This window comes from Dreissena polymorpha, chromosome 9, assembly GCF_020536995.1.
Source record: "Dreissena polymorpha isolate Duluth1 chromosome 9, UMN_Dpol_1.0, whole genome shotgun sequence".
NCBI lineage: Eukaryota > Metazoa > Mollusca > Bivalvia > Myida > Dreissenidae > Dreissena > Dreissena polymorpha.
Window position 1 is genome coordinate 64,008,739 of NC_068363.1, and position 24,221 is coordinate 64,032,959.

Consider the following 24,221-nt stretch of genomic DNA (forward strand, 5'->3'; position numbering starts at 1 on the left):
CTGCTCCGAGTACTGAGTCTCATTCTGGGAAGATAGGGCTTAATGCATATCCCAAATGAGCATCTGTAATCTGCACAAGGCTTATTGGGGATGACGCCATCATTCTGGACAGAATTTTGCGTTTAGAAGATACTAACTTTAAACAAAAATGTCCGTTTAAAGTGTGTATGCACAATTTTTATATCTGTAAAATTGTAATACATTGATAAAAATATAGTAAAATAACACAAAATAGGCAAGAAAAATTATATATTGAAGAACAATTTCATAAAATGCAGCAAAGACAAATTAGCGTCCCAAGCCGATTGTGACGAAGATATTTCGTACATATTTTCCTACAATAACCAAAGAAGTTGTATGAATAGATAAGGTTTCAGGAAATTAAAATGATCCGTAAAAAAAAATTGTGTCTTGGTGTCGTGTTTTATATAAATTCATAAATATTTTACAAAATAGTGCATACACACTTTAAGTAGAAAGTGTCATAACTGATTAGCCCGAGACACCTCTTTAACACAAGCATTAAGCCCCGATTTCCCAGTGCAAGGCTTGTTTATGTTGATTCTTGTAAAGCCTACACATGAAGTAGTCCATCATAGATACACATGAAGCAGTCCATCATAGATACACATGAAGCAGTCCATCATAGATACAAATGAAGCAGTCCATCATAGATACACATGAAGCAATCCATCATAGATACACATGAAACAGTTAATCATAGATACACATGAAAAAATCCATCATAGATACACATGAAACAGTCAATCATAGATACACATGAAACAGTCCATCATAGATACACACAAAGCAGTCCATCATAGATACACATGAAACAGTCCATCATAGATACACACAAAGCAGTCCATCATAGATACACACAAAGCAGTCCATCATAGATACACACAAAGCAGTCCATCATAGATACACACAAAGCAGTCCATCATAGATACCCATGAAACAGTCAATCATAGACACACATTAAGCAGTCCTCATAGATACACATGAAACAGTCCATCATAGATACACATGAAGCAGTCCTCATAGATACACATGAAACTGTCCATCATAGATACACATGAAGCAATCCATCATAGATACCCATGAAGCAGTCAATTATAGATACACATTAAGCAGTCCTCATAGATACACACAAAGCAGTCCATTATAGATACACACAAAGCAGTCCATCATATATACAAATGAAACAGTCCATCATAGATACACACAAAGCAGTCCATCATAGATACACACAAAACAGTCCATCATAGATACACACGAAGCAGTCCATCATAGATACACTCAAAGCAGTCCATCATAGATACACATGAAGCAGTCCATCATAGATAAACACAAAGCAGTCCATTATAGACACAAATGAAGCAGTCCATCATAGATACGCATGAAGCAGTCCATCATAAATACGCATGAAGCAGTCCATCATAAATACACACAAAGCAGTCCATCATAGATACACATGAAGCAGTCCATCATAGATACACACAAAGCAGTCCATCATAGATACACATGAAGCAGTCCATAATAGATACACATGAAGCGGTCCATCATAGATACACATGAAGCAGTCCATCATAGATACACATGAAGCAGTCCATAATAGATACACATGAAGCGGTCCATCATAGATACACATGAAACGGTCCATCATAGATACACATGAAGCAGTCCTCATAGATACACATGAAACAGTCCATCATAGATATACATGAAGCAATCCATCATAGATACCCATGAAGCAGTTCATCATAGATACACATGAAGCAGTCCATCATAGATACACACAAAGCAGTCCAGCATAGATACACATGAAGCAGTCCATAATAGATACACATGAAGCGGTCCATCATAGATACACATGAAGCAGTCCATTATAGATACACATGAAGCAGTCCATCATAGATACACACAAAGCAGTCCATCATAGATACACATGAAGCAGTCCATAATGGATACACATGAAGCGGTCCATCATAGATACACATGAAACAGTCCATCATAGATACACATGAAGCAGTCCATCATAGATACACACAAAGCAGTCCATCATAGATACACATGAAGCAGTCCATAATAGATACACATGAAGCGGTCCATCATAGATACACATGAAGCAGTCCATAATAGATACACATGAAGCAGTCCATAATAGATACCCATGAAGAGGTCCATCATAGATACACATGAAGCAGTCCATCATAGATACACATGAAGCAGTCCATAATAAATACACATGAAGTGGTCCATCATAGATACACATGAAGCAGTCCATCATAGATAAGCATGAAGCAGTCCATCATAGATACGCATGAAGCAGTCCATCATAGATACACACGAAGCAGTTCATCATAAATACACATGAAGCAGTCCATCATAGATACACATGAAGCAGTCCATCATAGAATAAGTGTACACATAATCTCAACACTGAATGACTTGTTTACAGTTTTATTTCCAAAATGTATGTATTACAAGACATACTGGTTAAATAGATGTTAAGAGTCAGAAAAACATCATATAAACATCGTGTGAATACAAATATGAACAAAATGATCGCTCTGGTCCATTTCTGAATGCATCCCACACATGTTTATGACTAGACATGTATATAAACAAAATGCATTATTCAGTTTGTATTTTGTTGTTTTTCCACCAGAATGACTTTTATCAATTTCCCCAAACTTAATTTGTTAAGTACTTATTGCTATAGCATGGTACGACTGGAGTGTTGTTTGTCATGGTTATCTGCCAGGCGACACCCTGTATAACTAACCAGCAGCCACAGATCAAACTTGAATAGTATACTCATCAAAAATGTATAATCAAAAGAGGACATTATATAGAACCATACACAAATACATTAAGGTGAATATATATTCTTAATATTTCCTGTCAAAGTGGTTTTCATATACTTTCATTACTTAAGTTTAATATTGCATCATATGAAAATATGCAGAGAAAATTTTAACAGAGTAAATGCAAATATCTGAAGTAAATGAAATTTTGTATTTTAACACAATTTTTTAAATACATAAAAATACTTTATAAATACAGTATGACTTCAACAATTTTGTATTAATACATTGGAATACTTAAAACATTTTAAGATTTAATAACTACATTGTTTGGCAAACCAAGGAGATCAAGGACAGTGAAGTAGTTGTTAAATATTAAAGAAATAAACAAATATTACACAGAATTACAAAAATATGAATATACATAATTTAAATTAATTAAGATGATAACAATTTCTATCAATGCACGTGTATTTATTAAACATACATAACTATAAAATTTACTTAATACCACGGTATATAGTATTCAGAAAATCTTTAAAAGCATGATCTGAAAACAACTATCAACAACATCTACCCTGGTATTAATAAAATGTAATTTATATAAGTAATTGCATATCATATTGACAAAAAAGAAACCCTTAAGACCATGCTTGAAATGTATTGTAACAGTAATTACTGACCCACGATGAAGAATGATATGAAGATGTTCTCAACAATCACAGGTGAATTATATGTTAGAAACCTACATATATTTGTGAGATTGCACTCCTGTCTGATTATATGTAAATGCCTCAATTCACAATAAATACAGTGATTTATATTTGTTATACAATATACTTAATCATGGTTAAATACTTCATGTAAAATAAATGCTATTAAAACACAAAGAAACTAATACATGTAACTTTTTTGCAAAACTTTTCGTTACACCTGTTTGTGTGTAGTAAAACGTCGCCCCAGAATAGCCTGTGCAATCGGCACTATCAGGGACAACACTTTCCACCTTCCACACTTTAACTAGATTTTCCCTAAGGAGAGACTTTCTATAAACTAAAAATACCATACAATCAGAATGTGCTGCAATATAAATTTGTCATATGATATTCAACAACACAGGCTCATGGTTGCATATTTTATGCAAATAGACTTGACTCAGTCTGATGAAGGGGAAAATATGAAATATGGTTATACATAATTTGTCTTTAATAATACCAAGTCTACTAAACCTAAGCTGTTCACTGCAAACACAAAAAATAACTTATGTATAAATGTCAGCACAACAAAATTGAATGGCAAGAAATGTTTGCATAAAAACTACATTATGAAAAAATCTAGTTTTAACACCTGATTAACATTTGAAAAGATGTGAGAACAAAATAATTGTATTATCAACACAAACATCAGATAATTCATGAAATAAATCAATGTCTCTAATATGATATCAAGTCAAATGCTAAAATGGCTAACAACAAATTGCTTCATGATTGCATAAACAATACAACATTTCTAACAAACAGAATATTTATTAAGATTGGCCTCAATTGTTTTACTCTTAAATGAATACCACTTCTGGTATTGGTTACTAAATAGCACAAATGCTAATCAATAAAACACACATAAGACTCTGTTATCAGTAACAGAACATCACAGATAATGCTTTGATTTAAGTTGTTAGAAAAAAATAGTCAAAACAAGCACCAGTTCCCATCAACAATTAAATTAGTCACATTGCCAAAAATTCCAAACATTATTTTTAATAACACATCTACACATCTTAAGTATTAACAATGTAAATATTCATAACATGGCATAAAAATAATAAAATATTTTTATAACAATGCACGACCTTACTTTAAACACTACTTATTTTCTTAAAATTGATATTGCCCAATTACATTTACCATGTTCATAACTATTAAAACAAATTTCAAACAGTATGAATACATTTTATCCTATGTTTGATTCATTACCTGGTTTCGAAGAATATCAAAGTGTTTACGATTTTAGCTCATCAGTTTCCTAACCCTCTTGTCCCTCCATTTAAAATTCCTGTCTGCTACTCCTATCCATTCCCCTCTGACTTCCCCATACCAATATCCCCTTCCATCACCTACATGTACCAATTTTTTCCTCTGTCCCTACCCTCCCCTACCTATTTCTGTTTGCACTTCTATATCACACTCCCCGTGAACTCCCATGCAAAGTTTCTATGGCGCCTGTCCCTCCCTAATACCCATGCCCTCCCATACAAAGTTTCTATGGCCCCTGTCCCCCCCAACTCCCAGTGCCCTCCCATACAAAGTTTCTATTGCCCCTGTCCCTCCCAACTCCCTGTGCCCACCCATTCAAAGTTTCTATCGCCCCTGTCCCTCCCAGACTAAATTTTGTTTTAAGCTTCTGTGAAAATTGTAAATGTTATTATTTGACATGTATATGTCAAATACAGTAAACCTAACTAACTAACTTCCCTCTCTCCTCCCCCTAGCAATCACTGTCGTACATCACCACGGAAGCATTTCCTTCTCCCTTGTTTGTGTTGCCAGGGTTGCCATGCTGATGAGAGGAGCTGGTACTTGGGGCATTGAGACTGGTTCCCCCAAGGGTTTTCTTCAGCTGCTGGTAGCTCCAGTTGAGCTGGTTCACCTCGTGCTGGTGTCTCTCCCGCGTCTCATCTAACTCCTTCAACAGGTGGTCGTTGGTCTGAACTAAAGACCTGCAGTTACAGAAGGATAGTAAATGCAACACATTTGTTTTGTTTAGGTTCAAATCTTTTTATATTCAGCTTGACTGATTAAATAGCCTGACCATTATGAAATAATAATGAGTATATGCAATTGTATAACTAATAACTAATACAAATTTGTGGCTTTGAATTTAAGGGCAAAAACTAAATTTAATTCTATAACTGATCCCAGCAGAGTTACCAGAATAGTCTTTGCAGTTTGGACCAAACTCAACTCAATAAACAAGTTTTGTTTTCTATAGAACTAATAGGCCCGAGATGTGAAATCTGGAAGCAGTATAATAAATTCATTTGCTGTATTCATACCATCTATTCTAAGTTATTGATCTTTCTCTGCTTGGCTGTACTTGTGACTCCCCTGACATGTTGGACTTACATCACTGATACCAACAGAGGTATTGCCCTTGTTTTTCTGTGGTTTTCTTCGCTATCAGAACTCAATTAAGATGCTACTACATGTGAATTTCCAGATATGTTTTACGTAGTGTAACTGATACCTGCAGAGTTATTAAGATCTAGGTAATGATGCACTACACCATTGTGACTTTGGTTAGGACTACTTGTGACTATCCTCACTATATTTTCTTTTCAAACAGCCACACACGTGCAAAACTGAAACATGCAGAGAGTTATTGCCTCTTTTCTGATAGGCTGCACCTTCTGGGGACCTTGGTTGCAATGCACTTACTTGTGAACTGGGTAACAATTCACCTTTTGACCTGGGTTTCACTGCACCTACTTGTGACTCTTCTGCAGTATATTTGAGGGTAACACCGCACCTACTTGTGACTCCCCTGTAGCATATTTGAGGGTAACACCGCACATACTTGTGACTCTACTTCACCATATTGGAGGTTACACAGCACCTACTTGTAACTCCTTCAGCATATTGGAGGTTACACTGCACCTACTTGTGACTCTCCTGCAGCTTATTGGAGGTTACACTGCACCTACTTGTGACTCTCCTTCAGCATATTGGAGGTTACACTGCACCTACTTGTGACTCTCCTGCAGCATATTGGAGGTTACACTGAACCTACTTGTTACTCTCCTTCATCATATTGGAGGTTACACTGCACCTACTTGTGACTCTACTGCATCATATTGGAGGTTACACTGCACCTATTGGTGACTCCAGCAGCATATTGGAGGTTACACTGCACCAACTTGTGACTCACCTTCAGCACATTGGAGGTTACACTGCGCCTACTTGTGACTCTATTTGAGGGTTATACCGCACCTACTTGTGACTCTCCTACAGCTTATTGGAGGTTACACTGCACCTACTTGTGACTCTACTGCATCAAATTGGAGGTTACGCTGCACCTATTGGTGACTCCTGCAGCATATTGGAGGTTACACTGCACCTACTTGTGACTACTGCACCATATTGGAGGTTACACTGCACCTACTTGTGACTCTCCTGCAGCATATTGGAGGTTACACTGCACCTACTTGTGACTCTTTTACCGCATATTGGAGGTTACACTGCACCTACTTGTGACTCTCCTGCAGCATATTGGAGAGTTCCTGGAGCTGCTTCATGTTCTTCAGCTGGATCTGCTGCCTCTCGATGTCACGCTTCAGCTGCTCATTCTGGGCCTGGATGCCCTCTGCAAGAAAAGACATCTTCAATGTACACCAAAACTCTACTAAACCCTTTACGGCTCACATACGCAATTTTACCTGCTTTTAGTCCCTTAGAACATATTTTTAAATAAAAGGCTTATGTCACTGGAATGAAGTTTTAAAGGCTACTACATTTCTAATCATTACATACTAATGTGCAGCAAACAGCATAAAACCTGAACTGCTAGTTACTCTTGTAAAAAAATGTATTTGTTATCAAAGTATTATAAAATGAATTTCATGATTTACTTTCTACAGATACGTGAGAATTAAACTTTCTTAGCAGTCCTTTCTCTAAAATATTACAAATGATATGATTGAAATCAAAATCTCAAATGTCAATAAAACTACCAGTTTAAAACAACATTTATATTAGACTCAGTAAATGAATCTATGACTTTATTCATATCCCTCACCAAAATTGAGTCAACATTATAATTTGCTATCTCTAAATCATTTATCATTTTTAATAAGACTTTGAACAATATGACCTTGAGGAGGTCTCCTGAGATCCTTATATTAAATTTGTATTTGCAACACAGAGATATTTTACACCATATGCATAATTTGAACAATCTTTATAGAGAACTATTCTATGTTGCATGTAAGTAGTATATATAAAAGCTGATATTTAAAAAAAAGGTATATTTTAACCATGTGACAACCAGATATGGTGAGTTTTTATCATATCATTGTTGTTTCGATCTTTTAGCTCCTGTCACCTGTATATGCATGCTTTGAACATTTTTGAAAGAGGATCATTCACACATCCTTCGTGTGAAGTATCATGAGAATCTGCCAAGGGAGAAGCCATTTGAATTTAAAGTTGACCCTCAATGGGTTTATCAGCAGGATTTTACTGTATATTTAATTGGGTTACAGAAATGTAAGTTAAATTGAATTATATTAAATTCTTAAAAAAACGCACACTGCAAATGTTTATATTGAAGCTGGAGACTGTGGGTGAAAACTAATGTATCTGGTATTGAAATGCTTCGTCTTAAAAATCACAATTCATGGGTGCTTAAAATGATAAATTACAACATATTATACAGTGATTATTTAACAAGCAAATTCGTTGAATTGATATCCCCCGCCAATATGCTTCTGGACACAAATGTGTTATATTTGACACTCAAAAAAGCATTTTTTCAAGATACAAAGGACCATAACTCCATTATTAACAGACGGTGAACAATGCCATTTGGCATGCATCATCCTCTTATCAATATGTATATGCATACCAAGTTTCAATTACATACACCAAAGCACTTCCAAGATATGGCTCAGGACACAAAATAAGCATTTTTTTCAAGATACAAAGGGCCATAACTCCGTTATTAACAGATGGTGTACAATGCCATTTGGCGTGCACTATCCTCTTATCCATATATATACTCATACCAAGTTTCAATGAAATCCGCCATAGCACTTCCAAGATATGGCTCCTGACACATAAGTGCCGGCCGGCCGGACAACACAAAAACAATATCCCTCCGCCTATGGCGGGGGATAACAAGCAAATGAATAGAGATGGACAACCAACCCTAACTGGTCATCCCGCTGTTGGTAAGCCATCCCTATCCTACATCCCTGTATGACTACCTACCCAGCTGTGAGTGACTGACAGTTGTGTTGGAGGTATAAGACTCCATTTGCTGCAGTTTCTGCTGCAACCTCTTGTTCTCTGAGGCATACGACTGCACCTTATCCTTCAGCATCTCCTAAAATTCAGAATGATGTTTCCAAATGAGTCTTATGCTGGGAAATGGGGCTAATCAGGGAGAACACTGCTTGCTTTGATGGAATTTTCGTTTAAAAAAAAGTCTCTGCCCAGCAAAAATCCAATTGAGGTGGAGACATTCGTCCCTGATTAGCACTGGAGGCTAATCTGGGATGCTGCTCAAAGTTTAATAAACTAATGTTCTATAACCACCAATGCAGCAAAAGATTTTAAGAAGGAATGATTTGACAAATATTGGCTTTATATTTCAGCAGTAAAAAATAAAACAAATGGATGCATTATCATATCAATTTATTTCACTTTAAATCCTTAAAAAACAGAAAGGCATAGCAATCTATGCTTATTCAATGGTAAACTGACCAATCACTATTTGATTTATAACGCTTAATCTCTGTCAAACACTGTTCACATTATGCCAATAATTTTGCATCCCAGCTCTATTGAATAATGTAGTACAGGGCTTCTGAACAGCTAAATAGAATATTAATCTAAACCTGTTGATTGGTCAACTCCCATATTTGTTCAATCACTACTCACAACGTCAGTAAATGCCTTCTGTAGTGAGGCCTTCAGATGGGCCTCGGTGGCTGCTGTGTCCTCAAGGCTGCTTTTTGCAAGCTCGTCGTTACGCCGCAGCTTCTCGTTGTCCTTTCTAGCCAGAGTCAGTTCTGCACGCAGCTGTTGAACCTGCTGTCTATGGGAGTCGTCTGCCAGGGTACGAAGGTAGTCCTCGATAGCCAAGTATGCCAGACCTGGGAGGAATATGAGCTTATATTTTAGCTGAATTCTGGAAAAACAGTGCTTAAAGCCTATGCAGGCTTATAAAGGACAACACTTTCCACTTTTATGGAATTTTCTGTTTAAAGGAGGTCTCTTCTAAACATAAATCCAGTGATGGCAGAATGTGTCTGATTAGTCAACTTTTGGACAACACTTAATGCATTTAAGGCAGTTTTCTATATATTTGGAGTCCTTAAAATGTAGAGAATAATAGGGATGCAATAGATAGCAATTTTGTATAATGTACGTTTAAATTGATTTGTGTTTGTTGGGTCTGGTGTTTGCAGGTGAGGTCAGGTACTGATATTAAAACAATTTAAAATCAACTTTCACTTCCAATTGCTAATCATAAAAACTTACATTAATAAAACACACACTATCAGTAATAATGAATAACTTTTAAGAAGTGCAAATATAGCAGTTTATGAATGACTACACATGTGCATCCGTCATTGAGTTTTGTATACAGGAAGTTTCATCCTGGTTTTTCTGTGTAAAACCTATAATGTGTGTTTCAAAATGTATGAGGTGTTTTCAGGCCTGAGGCTGCATGATGTGATAACCTGGAGTGTCCAACACACCTACCTAACTAAGTAGACTCAAGAAATTCGCACCAATTTTGAAGTAAAGCTTTAATTTCAAGTTTTCTTTCATAGCTGAGAAAATTGTGAAGTGCAAACCCAAACCTGCACACAATACAGGTTTATTTATTTAATCCTGACATGATCGTAAATATTCAGTTATATTAAGAATCTAAATTGCATTTTATTAAACTTGAATAATGTTTTCAATCACGTTTATACCAGATTCAATATCATAAATGTTTTGCCTACAAAAGTATAGTCAATTTGTGTTCTTGTTTTTTTCCCACTACTATGTTACATAAAATTACAGAAAGCTGACATGATTTTTTTGGGTTACAGATAGTGAAACACACAATCAAAACAGTATATTCTTTAAGTAAAAACTGATTCATTTATCCTGTCACTCAAATCTTTCTACTATCAAATGCACATCATTTTCCCACTTTGTACATTTATATTTATATAACTTTTATTTGAAAACTACAAACTATACCTTTGAATTTATTGTTCTTGTGTAGAGACTTCGACCCATTCCAGTATCGGTCCACCAAGTCCAGTAATTGGAACAGGAAAAGACGCGATTCTGGATTCTCTCCTTTGGTGGGTGGGGCAGATCTAGCATTTGATTGGTCGTCTTTTGACTGGGTCCGCGCACGATCAGGGGGCTTGTCTGAGTACTTCTCTGCTCTAGCCTCACCTTCGTTGCCATACTGGTAACACAACGAACATGCTGTATAATATGCATTGCACACCAACGTTTACCTCATACTTGTAAACTTTATTAGCAAAATTAACATGCTTAAATTGTCTCATATACTGAAACTCAGGTGTGCTCATGTATGTGTTTCTCTTATTTAATGACATCTAAACACTAATTTTGTGGGATATTTGTCGTTTTGTTTTACTCTTTTCTGTCGCAAAATTCTATTTACCGTAAATTTATATATTGTTGCATACTGGTCAAAATCATGTAAATGTTGGTAAGCTATACCCAAGGGATACATAAACAACACTTTGACCTCTATGTGAGACCTTGACCTTTAAGGGAGGGAGATGGGTTTTAGACTGGACATGTAGCATCATAAAGGTAAACATTAAAACTGCACAAATTAAGTTACATAAGAGACAATCCCAGATGCACACATACATGCAATTACATTACACAGATGTGACAGCTTTATCAAGCTTTCCACCATGGGCTCGACAAAAAACCTTGATTGTTACAATTTCAACAACTAGGACTGTCTTTGGAGTGAGTAATTTGTAAGGACTTAGCACAAAACTCACTGAATTTTCATCCTAGGTGCGAGTGCTGGTAAACACGGTCATTAAAAGTGTATCTGCAAGAAATAAACACATTTTTTCCACTGACATTCAATGGAATTTAAAGTGTACACAACACTGGACCTACATTGAGTTTCTCTGGTGGCACGCTGTAAGAGCGCCTGTGTGGGGCGGGGCTGTTGTCAAGGTCCTCGTCAGGGTCAGCTGGCCCCTGGGTCCTCTCCAGCTGTACCCGGGTGGGCGGGGCAGGGTACACACCCTCCCTCTCTGGCACTGTATAGCTAGACACCAGGTCCTCCCCTCCTGACACATGTATTCAATATGGGGTGGTTGTGATATTGATGCATCTGCTGCAAGCCTATGTGAACTTCAATCTATCTTAAGCATATGTTTCCAAATGTGTTGGTTAATTATAGTTTCTGCTATTGAATGCCATGAAAATTGTAAAATCATATGTATTGTAAGATAAAATGTTTGATTGTTGCTTGTATCTTTTTATGGGATTGCTTAAATGTTATTTATCAGTAGTTACAATTATTAATTTAATATCTATTTTGTATTGTTGTTGTTTCAAGGATTATTTTATCGGAATGCTTTAACGTTATTTAATAGTATTTATTATTATTAATTGTATATCTATTTTGTATTTTCTTTGTTTGTTTATTTTTTAATAAGAATGCTCAAATGTTATTTATCAGTAGTTATTTTAACTAACTTAATGTCTATTTTTTCAGTTAAAAGTTACATTCATATATTTATCACATCACATATGTTATAACATTTTCTTGACATGCTTTTTTATTGATGTCTGTGTCATGTTTATACTGACTGTATTTACAAATAAAATTGTCTGTCTGTCTGTCTGTTATGTTTATATGGCTATGTACTGACTGAATTTGCCAATAAAATTGTTTGTCTGTATGTCATGTTTATAGGGCTATGTACTGTCAGACTGAATTTGCCAATAAAATTGTCTGTCTGTCTGTCAAGTTTATATGGCTATGTACTGACTGTATTCGCCAACAAACTTGTCTGTCTGTCTGTCCTCTTTTCAGAAAATAATTATATCAATTTTAAAATGGAATCAGTAGTGAGTTCTATTGAAAGAAAATGAGGTCTATATCACTAGAGATTCTTATTTTGTTGGTAAACAATATATTTAAGCCTCTCTCTGCAAAAATGGGGCTTCATTCATACCGGTAAGTTTTGCACCAAATTAGCATTTGCAGTCCGTGTGTTCCCAGAGTGAAACTTGACTAAGTTTTAGTTCAAAAGCTTTTGGGGTGCATTAAACACATCTTTTAGCAATCTCTGTGAAACATAGTGTACTTCAGCAATTTATTCAAGAAGCACCTAAAGCTTTCTCGTGCATAGAAACAATACACTCAATATGGCAACATTCTGAGAAAACAGGGCTTAATGCATTTGCATAAAGTGTTGCACGAGACTTGCCACTTATACTAGATTTTCTCTACAAAGAGACTTCCTTTTAAGGAATAAAACATAAAAGCTGAAAGTGTCATCCCTGATAAGCCTTTGCAGACAGGCTTATCAAAGGCTGTATCGATTCTTTACTCAAATGCATTAAGCCCAGTTTTCACAGAACAAGGCCAATAAAATACCACATCGCTATTATTCTGAATAAGACACAATGACCTCAAGTTCAACTCTTAGTATGATGATTTTTTTAATATCTACACTTGTAATTTATAGAAAAATAAAAATCTTTGTTTAATTCTTTTTCCTAAAAAATATAACCAAACACCTGCAACAATTCTGTGCAACTCTTGCGCATATTCTTAAAGCTAACGCCTAAAAGAGGCACACTACAATTTTTAACACTATGAATATTCTTTCAATAATGAGCTATTTATATATAGATTTAAGAACTATTTCTAATTGTTACACAATTATTAGACCACATTATTATATGTTTATTCCAAAATATGCCAACTATAAAGAGGCAATTTAAATGAATTTACACACAAAGACAATTTTGACAAATTTCATACCAGCTGGATTGGGAGTAAAGAATCCATGGCTCCTAAATTTGTTGTAAGCCTCAGTCTCATCTTCAAACTCAAGATTAGGGTCCTGATGGCTGCCCCTCTGTCTGGGATCCTCAGAGACCCCTGCCGCTCGCTGGTCCGGAATGTTGGGGTACTTTCGCTTGTACACTGCCAAAACCTCATCTACCTCTTCAGTAGTAGGTTGGATCTTTTGGGGTGCTGGCTGTAATTTCCATTATAAAATGCTATGAGAAAATGGGGTTTAATGCATGTGCATTGTGTCGTCCCACTATACAGGCTAATCTTGGACACTTAACCAACATGCATTAAACCATTTTCTCCCTGCGCAAGGTGAAACTTAAGAACACAAGATTTTTTAATGGTTATAGTTCATGTTTACATTGCCAGACCAGTAAGCCCTTCTGTGCCTTGTTGTTAAAACCCAAGCATAAAGTACTTTAACATGTTAACAGGGCTCAACATTAACAGTTGTTCTTTTGCCCCTGGCAAGTGAAAGTTGGGTCTGGGCAAGTTATTTTATAATCTAATTGTCCGCCCAGGCAAGTGCAAAAAAGAACAAAGAGCATTTGATTGAGACTTACATAAGACTTTAATTGCTGTAATCATTTTGTTAAATGTGCAAAAATAAAAAAGGTTTTCTGGTGTATCATTTTGATCTTTATTTACAAATATGAGGTTTAAAGTTAATGTGATATTGCATGTTTGCTTATTTCATCTCAAAAACACATGTTTGATCACATGTTAGGCATTCATAAATGTAAGATCTCATTGTTAACATTATAAATCATGCAGGCCATTTTTACTATCAATGCCATATGCCATATAAGTTCATCCATTCCCAAGACTTTGTATGCAGACAATATATTAATTAAGTTTACCTGACATGGAAACCCATTTTGGACCTAATCCAGTTGTTTTTATTGCAACCTTTTGTAAATATCCATTTATATTTTTTCAGATTTTCAACAGTGTCTTATTCAAAGAGGATTCTCAAAATTTAGTGCTTTACAAAATTAACCATGATTATCATTTCCAATTAATTTTTTTTACTAACAGGGTCTATTTTGGTTTTTGTTTCCAGAAAATGAGCTCTGATGAATGTGCTTATGACCCCATTACCAGCAATAATTACATAATTTGTGAATCTCATTGCATACTCACCTTTCTTTCTGGGCCATCTTCAGGTTGTCTTGATAATTTCTTCAAGCCTGAATGTGAAAATTGTGTTTTCTTTACAATACAACTTCCAAATAATCATCACAAGATACTTCACAAGTCAACAGAGTGTTCCAGTTCACTCATAAAAGTGTGTAAATATATAATTTCAAGCATCAACAAGATGTGTTTGTGAAACACTATGTCCCCCCATAAATTTGACCTTTGACCTTGAAGGATGACCTTGACCTTTCACCACTCAAAATGTGCAGCTCCACGAGTAACACACATGCATGCCAAATATGAAGTTGTTATCTTCAATATTGCAAAAGTTATGGCAAATGTTTGTTTGACGATTTTGACCTATATACCTGACCATTGACCTTGAAGGATGACCTCGACCTTTCACCACTCAACATATTCAGCTCCATGAGATACACATGCATGCCAAATATGAAGTTGCTATCTTTTATTTTGCAAAAGTTATGGCAAATGTTCATGTTTGACGCAAACAAACCAACAAGCAAACCAACAGACAGGACAAAAAAACATGTTCCCCAGTATAGACTGGGGGACATAAAAAGTTGCTTCGTATGTATATGCACATATATAAAATAGTATTGAAGTTGTTAGTTGAAAATCAGGAAAATTCTCAGTTTCTAGACAATTTAGACTGGTAACATAATTTTGTAACGTTATATGCAATAAAAAAATCCCACATACAGTTTGCTTTATTTGTCTTGGAGAAGTACATGTACATAAGACAGTATTGGTGTGAAATTAACCCAATTCTTATCGTCAACTTCCCTTAAAGGCAAAGGCAAAGTAGTAAGTATTTAGCACTATCGCATTAAAAGTCGAATCACCAATCAGACAACAATATATCAATGAAATACACTAACAAAAATCATTAAACTAGACTGAAGGTAGAATTCAGCTGGCTTCACTGTTAGGGCAAAAGACATTTATTAAATCATTGACAAAATCATGCAAGATTCTTAACTTCCAATTTTTGGAAATTACATTTACAAATACCAATGATCACAATTGGTCAGATGGTAAAACATACTTGTAACTGTTCTTTTTGTTCACAATTTCTCTGACGATCAACTTCGTAGCCTTTATATTTCAGCATTAAAAACAGGTTTGTAAATATTGCAGGATTTCAACAATCATTAGGATTTCCCAAGCAAATCTTGGACGATACTCAAAACACATGCATAAACACGGTTTTCCAAGATACTGACTCATTCCCTATACAGCTTTGAAAATACAATTTAAAGTGTTGTCTTTCTCTTTTCAATTTCGATGTTGTGAATAAAAATATAAATCTGTCAAAATTTCAGGACTGGAACAAAACACAACACTGTGTTTGGCTTATCACCTGGTTGATGCAAGACAACCCAATTTAATTATGCTCTTCTTGAGAAGATAGTAAAAAAATTGATAGAGAAAAGAATCTTAAATGAATAGGAAAATTGATTGAAATTTTCAAGGAACAATTAGTTATATAGTATTGGAATGCTGTAGATAATAAAATATAAGGAAATGAAAAAAGGGAGGTAATTAAAAAAAGAGACTATAAACAGTTACTGTTCTTGATCACTGTATTTTTCCTTAAACTCATCTATTCATTTTACAGTGAATACCTCAGTGTTCAAATTAAAATATTGTAAAATTAGATAAAGGGATATATTAAAAATTGAAAAGCTAAAATATTAACTATGAAATTAAATAAAATATAATTAAAAAATATATATATATAAATAACATAACAAGAGGGCCATGATTGCCATATCGCTCACCTGACTAACCAAATACAATCCCAAACCAGATTTCATCAAGATAAACATTCTGACAAAAATTCATAAAGATTATATGGAAACTGTGACCTCTATTGTCTACACAAGGTTTTTATATTATTTGACCTAGTGACCTAGTTTTTGACCCCAGATGACCCAAATACAATCCCAACCCAGATTTCATCAAGATAAACATGCTGATAAAATTTTATAAAGATTGGATGAAAACTGTGACCTCTATTGTCTACACAAGGTTTTTCTATTATTTGACCTAGTGACCTAGTTTTTGACCCCAGATGACCCAAATACAATCCCAACCCAGATTTCATCAAGATAAACATTCTGACCAAATTTCATAAAGATTGGATGAAAACTGCGACCTCTATTGTCTACACAAGGTTTTTCTATTATTTGACCTATTATGTTACCTAGTTTTTAACCTAGTGACCTAGTTTTTGACCCCAGATGACCCAAATACAATCCCAACACAGATTTCATCAAACATTCTGACCAAATTTCATAAAGATTGGATGAAAACTGTGACCTCTACTGTCTACACAAACAAATTGTTGACGGACACACGCACACACATACGGACGCCGGACATCACACGGTCACATAAGCTCACCATGTCACTTTGTGACAGGTGAGATAAAAATTCAAACACAAAAATAAAGGGAAATAATTAATAAAACTATGGCCGAATGAGTTATGGTTCATGTTCACTGCACTTATCCTACTTGCCATCTGTTTATATGTCTAGTTTCAAGTAAATCCCTTCAGTAGATTTAGAGTTATGCTCTGAACAAAAATTTACTTTGAAATTTATTAAACGGGGATAATTCAAAAAGTAAGGTAGATAGAGTCATGGCTCTTAGTCACTGCACTTCTACTACTTACCATCTGTTTATATTTCGAGTTTCAAGTAGATTTAGAGTGATAGTCCGGACAAAAATTTAATTTGAAATTAAATAAAGGGAAATAATTCAAAAACTAAGGTAAATAGAGTTATGGTTCTTAGTCAATGCACTTCTCCTACTTGACATCTGTTTATAATTAAAGTTTTAAGTAAATCCCTTCAGTAGATTTAGAGTTAAGGTCCAGACAAAAATTTACTATGAAATTTAATAAAGGGAGATAATTTAAAAACTTGGGTAGATGGGGTTATGGTTCTTAGTCACTGCACTTTTCCTACTTGCCATCTCTTTATATTTCAAGTTTCAAGAATATCCCTTCATTAGATTAAGAGTTATGCTCCGGACAAAAATTTACTTTGAAATTATATAATAGGGGAGATTATTAAAAAACTAAGATAGATTGAGTTATGGTTCTTGATCACTGCACTTGTCCTAGTTTCCATCTGTTTATATTTCAAGTTTCAAGTAAATCCCTTCAGTAGATTTAGAGTAATGCTCCGGACAAAAATTTACTTTGAAATTATATAAAAGGGGAGAAAATCCAAAAACTAAGGTAGACAGAGATATGGGTCTTGGTCACTGCACTTCTCCTAGTTGCCATCTGTTTATATTCTAAGTTTAAAGTAAATCCATTGAATAGATTTGGAGTTATGCTCTGGACAAAGTTTCAGACGGACGCTCAGACGGACAACCAATTACTATATCCCCTCCGAATTTTTTTTCGGTGGGGATGAATATGGTTATGACATTCCCCATATAAGCCCCATTTTGGGAAGGGGGCTTCATGCATTTCTAGAAAGTTTCATTCTATATTAACATGTGCATTTTGCACAGGCTAATCAGGGACAACAGTTTCCTATTTTTTGTAATTGTTATTTAAAGAAAGTCACTTCTAAACACAAATCCAGTCTAGGCGTGAAGTGTCGACCCTGATTGATCTGTGCCGACTGCATAGGGTAATCTGGGATGACATTCACGCGAAACGTTAAGCCTACTTTTCTCAGTGCAAGGCTTACACATACCAATGATGGAGTAGTCCTCTGAGCTGGACTGGGTGGCAGCAGACCCAGTGAGAGGCCTAGCCTTGCTAAGGTCTCCACCCGTACGGGCTATTAGGTCTAGAATCTCCACATCATCATCATCCAAAACTGCAGATTAAAACATGGTGTATTTTTGAGACGTATTCTGAGAAATCTGGTTTTAATGCATGTTCACAAAGCTTCATCCCAGATTAACCAGTGCTGTCTGCACAGGCTTATCAGGGATTACACTTTCCCCTTTTTTACCAGTCAAGTCATATTCAAATGATGAAAGAAGAAAACATAATTCACAAGATCAATTAAAGTATTTTTCACTTTCCTTGTCAGAATGAATTAAACATTTATTCTATGTCTTGAAACAGGAACATTGCTCCAAAAAATGTATCAGGGATGAGAATGAAAATTTCCAAAAATAGTTTAATACATGTATTTGTTAGCCCAAAATATAGAGAACAATAATAACAATATAGAGTGATTGTTCCCCTACCCCTGCCACTGCCCATGTTCTTGACATGTTCCGCGCGTGGGTTGGGCGCACGGGTTTGGGGCTCCTCCCTCTGGGGGTGGGGCGTCATCTCACTGGCCTGGCTGGAGCTGAAGTGGATCAAGGCGCCCTGGCGCTCACGATCCCTCACACCTCTGTCATCTGCAGAAGGGGAAAGGTACATTCTCAATAGTTATTGAACAAATTTAGCTAAGAACTATTTTTGGAATATATTATTGCAAAATGTTTTTATATCTGATAGAGAGTGAATACAAAGTTATTAAACAAATTACATTAAATGTTACAACAAATGTGATTTATAACGGAAAACATACATGCATCTCTGACAAAGAGTGCTTCTCTTTAGTCATTAAATTAAAACAAGATGTGTTTGTGAAACACTATGTCCCCAAATATTTGAACTTTGACCTTGAAGGATGACCTTGACCTTTCACCACTCAAAATGTGCAGCTCCATGAGATACACAGGCATGCCAATTATGAAGTTGCTATCTTCAATATTGCAAAAGTTATGGCAAATGTTTAAGTTTGCGCAAACAAACAAAGCAAGAAACCAACAGACAGGGCAAACCAAAATGTCCCCCACTAAAGTGGTGGGGGACATAAAAATCAACAATTACAATTGTTTTTTATAACAGCAAAATTATGTTTATTTCTAATAACCATTCAACTTGATGGCAAGAGAGCTATTTTATAATAAGACCATCTCAGGTTCTAATATAAATATAAAATTTGATTGTATCACTAAACAATTCAGAACAAAACTATTTGTATCTAAGTTCTAAACTCATTTTTGTTCTTTCTTAAGTTTATCTGAGGCCACACCCTACTCTAGCGTACCCATCTTCTGGAGGTTAGGCAGCATGTGTATCAGGTAGAGGCGGTAGTCGGTCTCTGTGCGTGTGACGGGGTTCAGACGGAGGTCGAGCTCCTTCAGGTTAGGGTTGTGCTTGAGACGCTTCAGCTCTTCAAGGCTTTCAATGTTGTTGTAGTATCTTACATTATGGTCAAGGTCATTATGTTTTATTAGACAAGTGCATAATTATTAACCAGCTAATAAACTTAAATCGGTCCGCCTCTTTGCTTTTCCGAGGATTAAACGTTAAGTTATTTTATTTAAGCAACCATATGCTATTATATACCACTGAACTAAAGCATATGTAGTAAATTGATCCTTACCGAAAAAGTGTGAAAAGGTCAATTACTGGTACACAGATGGGATGTCTTCAAATTAATATCGAAAAGACCTTAAAGATATGAGCCGCACTTTGGAAAAACTGGGCCTAATATATGTGCGTAAAGTATAATCTGGGCTGAATGCATTTGCACACAGTATAATCCAAGATTAGCCTGTGTGGCCCACAAAGGCTAATCAAGGACAACACTTTCTGCTTTTATGAAATTTTACACTTAAAGGAAGTCTTGTCTTAGCAAAAATTTAGTCTAGGCAGAAAGTGATCTAAGATTAGCCATTGCAGACTAAACAGAATTCTGCGACAATACTTTATGCGATGTATCAAGCTCGCTTTTTATAGAGATAATAATACATTTTGCACTACCAAAAAATGCTGAATGACAAAGACAGAACTTACTGGTACATTCTACATGTTTTAAACATACCCGACTTTGTAAACTGGGAAGGATACAAGTTCAGCTTTTCTAACAGTTTAAGATGTTCCAAACCCTGAAAACATTTTGAATGCAAATAACTCTTCATTTCACCAAAACAATGAGTAAATAAAAAATATAATGAAGTACTAAATTTGGAACAAAACAAGAGATGTGTTCATCAGAAACACAATGCCCCCTATTGCGCCGCTTTGATTGTTTTTTTTTACCTTTGACCTTGAAGGATGACCTTGACCTTGAACTTCCACCACTCAAAATGTGAAGCTTTATGAGAATGCCACTTTGAATTATTCTTTTTTACCTTTAACCTTGAAGGATGACCTTGACCTTGAAGGATGACCTTGACGTTGAATTTCCACCACTCAAAATGTGCAGCTTCATGATAACGCCGCTTTGATATTTTTTTTTACCTTTGACCTTGAAGGATGACCTTGACCTTGAAGGAAGACCTTGACCTTGAACTTCCACCACTCAAAATGTGCTGCTTCATGAGAACGCTTCTTTGATTATATTTTTTTACCTCTGACCTTGAAGGATGACCTTGACCTTGAAACTTCCACCAATCAAAATGTGCAGCTTCATGAGAACGCCGCTTTGATTTTTTTTTGGACCTTTGACCTTGAAGGATGACCTTGACCTTGAACTTCCACCACTCAAAATGTGCAGCTTCATGAAATACACATGCATGCCAAATATCAAGTTGCTATCTTCAATATTAAAAAAGTTATGGCCAATGTAAAAGTCTTCAAACGGACAGACGCCATATATTTGACATTTGACCTTGAAGGATGACCTTGACTTTCACCTTTCACCACATAAAAATGTTCAGCTCCATGAGATACACATGCATGCCAAATATCAAGTTGCTATCTTCAATATTGAAAAAGTTATGGCCAATGATAAAGTTTTCGGACGGACAGACGCCATAAATTTGACATTTGACCTTGAAGGATGACCTTGACCTTTCACCACTCAAAATGTGCAGCTCCATGAGATACAGATGCATGCCAAATATCAAGTTGCTATCTTCAATAGTGAAAAAGTTATGGCCAATGTTAAAGTTTTTTTCGGACGGACGGACAGACTGACATACTGACGGACAGTTCAACTGCTATATGCCACCCTACCGGGGGCATAACAATAGAATCTCAATTTCTTTCATACACATCATCACTTTTGAGTGGGAATTTAAAATACATGGTCTGTTGGATTACCAGAAATAAACCTTTTTTGGTTCAGACCAGAATACCTCGTAATAGAAACGTGATGTTGCATGCTTTCTGAAATAAGCGCATTAGAAAGATGGAGAAGCAATGTCAACATTTGGGCAAGTAGTGAAGCTCAGACCTTTATGTAAATAGACATGCTAAAACATTTACAATTAAAGTTTAATTTTTTTTTCCGTTTATTTTTAAAAAGTCATTATCGATAGTGTGCACAACAAAAAAGTTAAAATCCTTGGTAAGCAGCTTACCTGCAAAGAAGTGAGGTTGTTCCTGGAGAGGTCAAGATGCTTGAGTCTGGAGAACTTTCTGAGTGATGTACCCAGACTGACAACCTTCTCATGGTACGTGCCCGGCAACGCCAGAGATTTGACATCCTCTGAGAGAGAGTTTTACTTTGTTAACAAGTTTAATACAAGTGCTTATTGATATTATGAAAATGCTAAATAACATTACAAATATGTTGAATTTTTAACCATAACATATTTTTTCACCAAACTTCTCAATTAAGAACAAAGACGAAAGAGCTGTCAAGTTTACATTTTCAATCATGTTTTTCAATTGAAAAAAAGCACTGGCTATGTCAGCAGCAATAGATTACTGAGCTAGACTGAAGACACCAATTGTTCACTTGCTGTGATGAGCAGAAATTGTACACACACTCTGCATTTGCCACTACCCCCCGTTCCGAAAACCATAAACCGTATTAAGTATGGTGGGCTACAATTCCCATTAAAAATTAATAGGGTACATAACATAGTATGTTATCACTATAAACAACTTCAAATAAAAATTTATACAAAATTAGAAAATTAATAAGTTTCAACTTTTAAACAGATAATTAATTTTTGTTGTCAATTGTGAGACAGTGAACATGTTCATTCACATTGTGGACACAGGAATTCAGCGTATCATAGTATAACTCTGACATTTGTGATTTGAACATATTAAATAAATTTCAAATGAGTCCAATGTGGACATTTGTCACACTTTCCCCATGACACCAATGTAATGTATAGGAACTTGTTCAATGTCTGCTGGCTCAAACCTATTGACACACAGCATGTTTCAGAGTCAGTCTCCTGAGGAGAAAACAATAGACACATGTTGTTTGCTGAGTCCTGAGGTCCCTTAATATGCCAGTGTTTTCAAATGGAAAACAACCATTTCTATTAAGTATTGAGTATATATAGCTTGTATAGCAAAATATAGCATTAATTATCGATTGCATAAGTCAAAACTCAAATAAATTAACATTTTGAAAGGGTTGCTTGATATTTATATGAATGTGTTAAATACAAATACTGTAGCAATACTATCATTATTGTTATTGTTATTGCTTTTGCAAGTCTCATATGACTTACTTGCAATATAATATTACTTACATGAATATTTAGTCTGTTTTATTATAAATGGCATGAGAAAGGAATATATGAATGCATAAAACAACAAGTTCTAACATGTCTATTCAGGAATGCATTATGCAGCTTATTGAGAATTTATTTATAACACGAATTCTTCAATAAAAACGGAGAACTCAGTTAAACAATTAAAACCAAAGCAAACTTTAAACCTAAAGCAAAGTTCATTAAATACTTTTATTTTAAATACAACATTAAATATTCAAAATGAACACAGCCTGAGCTGAGGCTGAGATTGACGGATTCATGTGAGGGCAATTTCTGAGGCGCACAAATCGAGTCATGATTTAACATTAAAATTGTATACATATATATATAAATGCACTTAAAAAGCGGAAAATCTTACAATTATCGCGGATTGCGTTATTTTACCTAAATTATCGTGCTCCAAACCGACACGATTTCTGATCAAGTCTTCTGTCAGCGTCAGCGCCATGTTTTCAAAACAACTTCGGAGTTCTTCGAATGTGGTCATCTATAGACCAATTCATTGTTATTGTTTTGATTCCGAATTTTCGCGCATGCGCAATGCGCTGGTAGGCAAAAGCACTGAGTACAGTTACGATAAACACTATGTCATATAGATAACGGCACGTGTTTAGTCAATATATCGAAAACATTAACAACAACATCATAACACCTAAATACTATTAAATATATTGCATTTTTAATGTCAATATTGTTTAATTAATACATGTATTCTTATCTATAAAAAATATATACTCGTTAGTCATTAGCATCAAGGTAAAGGTGGTCTGAAGACTAAACACCGACAATTTCACAAAACAAAGCTATGCATTAGCCGTTGTATTTCTTGCAGAAGGACTTCAAAAATTACAAAAAATAATAAAGCATCCCATTATATAATTATAATTATCAATTGTATGAGTATGAAAGTGTGGTAAAAAAAAATGAGTGAA

At 35.3% G+C, this 24,221-nt stretch overlaps 1 protein-coding gene across 1 annotated transcript; it reads right to left on the reverse strand.

Moving 5' to 3' along the window:
* Positions 1–2,450: 2,450 nt before the first annotated feature.
* LOC127844056 (centrosomal protein of 72 kDa-like) lies at positions 2,451–23,809 on the reverse strand. The gene is made up of 14 exons (XM_052374023.1): positions 23,674–23,809; positions 22,132–22,259; positions 20,675–20,712; positions 19,869–20,023; positions 19,012–19,170; positions 18,507–18,632; positions 14,772–14,818; positions 13,593–13,812; positions 11,708–11,883; positions 10,790–11,006; positions 9,470–9,684; positions 8,798–8,912; positions 7,058–7,172; positions 2,451–5,529 (listed from the first exon to the last, which is right to left on the reverse strand). Exons 1-14 carry the CDS (start codon positions 23,774–23,776, stop codon positions 5,298–5,300), a joined length of 2,046 nt encoding a protein of 681 aa, XP_052229983.1. The 5' UTR covers positions 23,777–23,809; the 3' UTR covers positions 2,451–5,297.
* Positions 23,810–24,221: the final 412 nt, after the last annotated feature.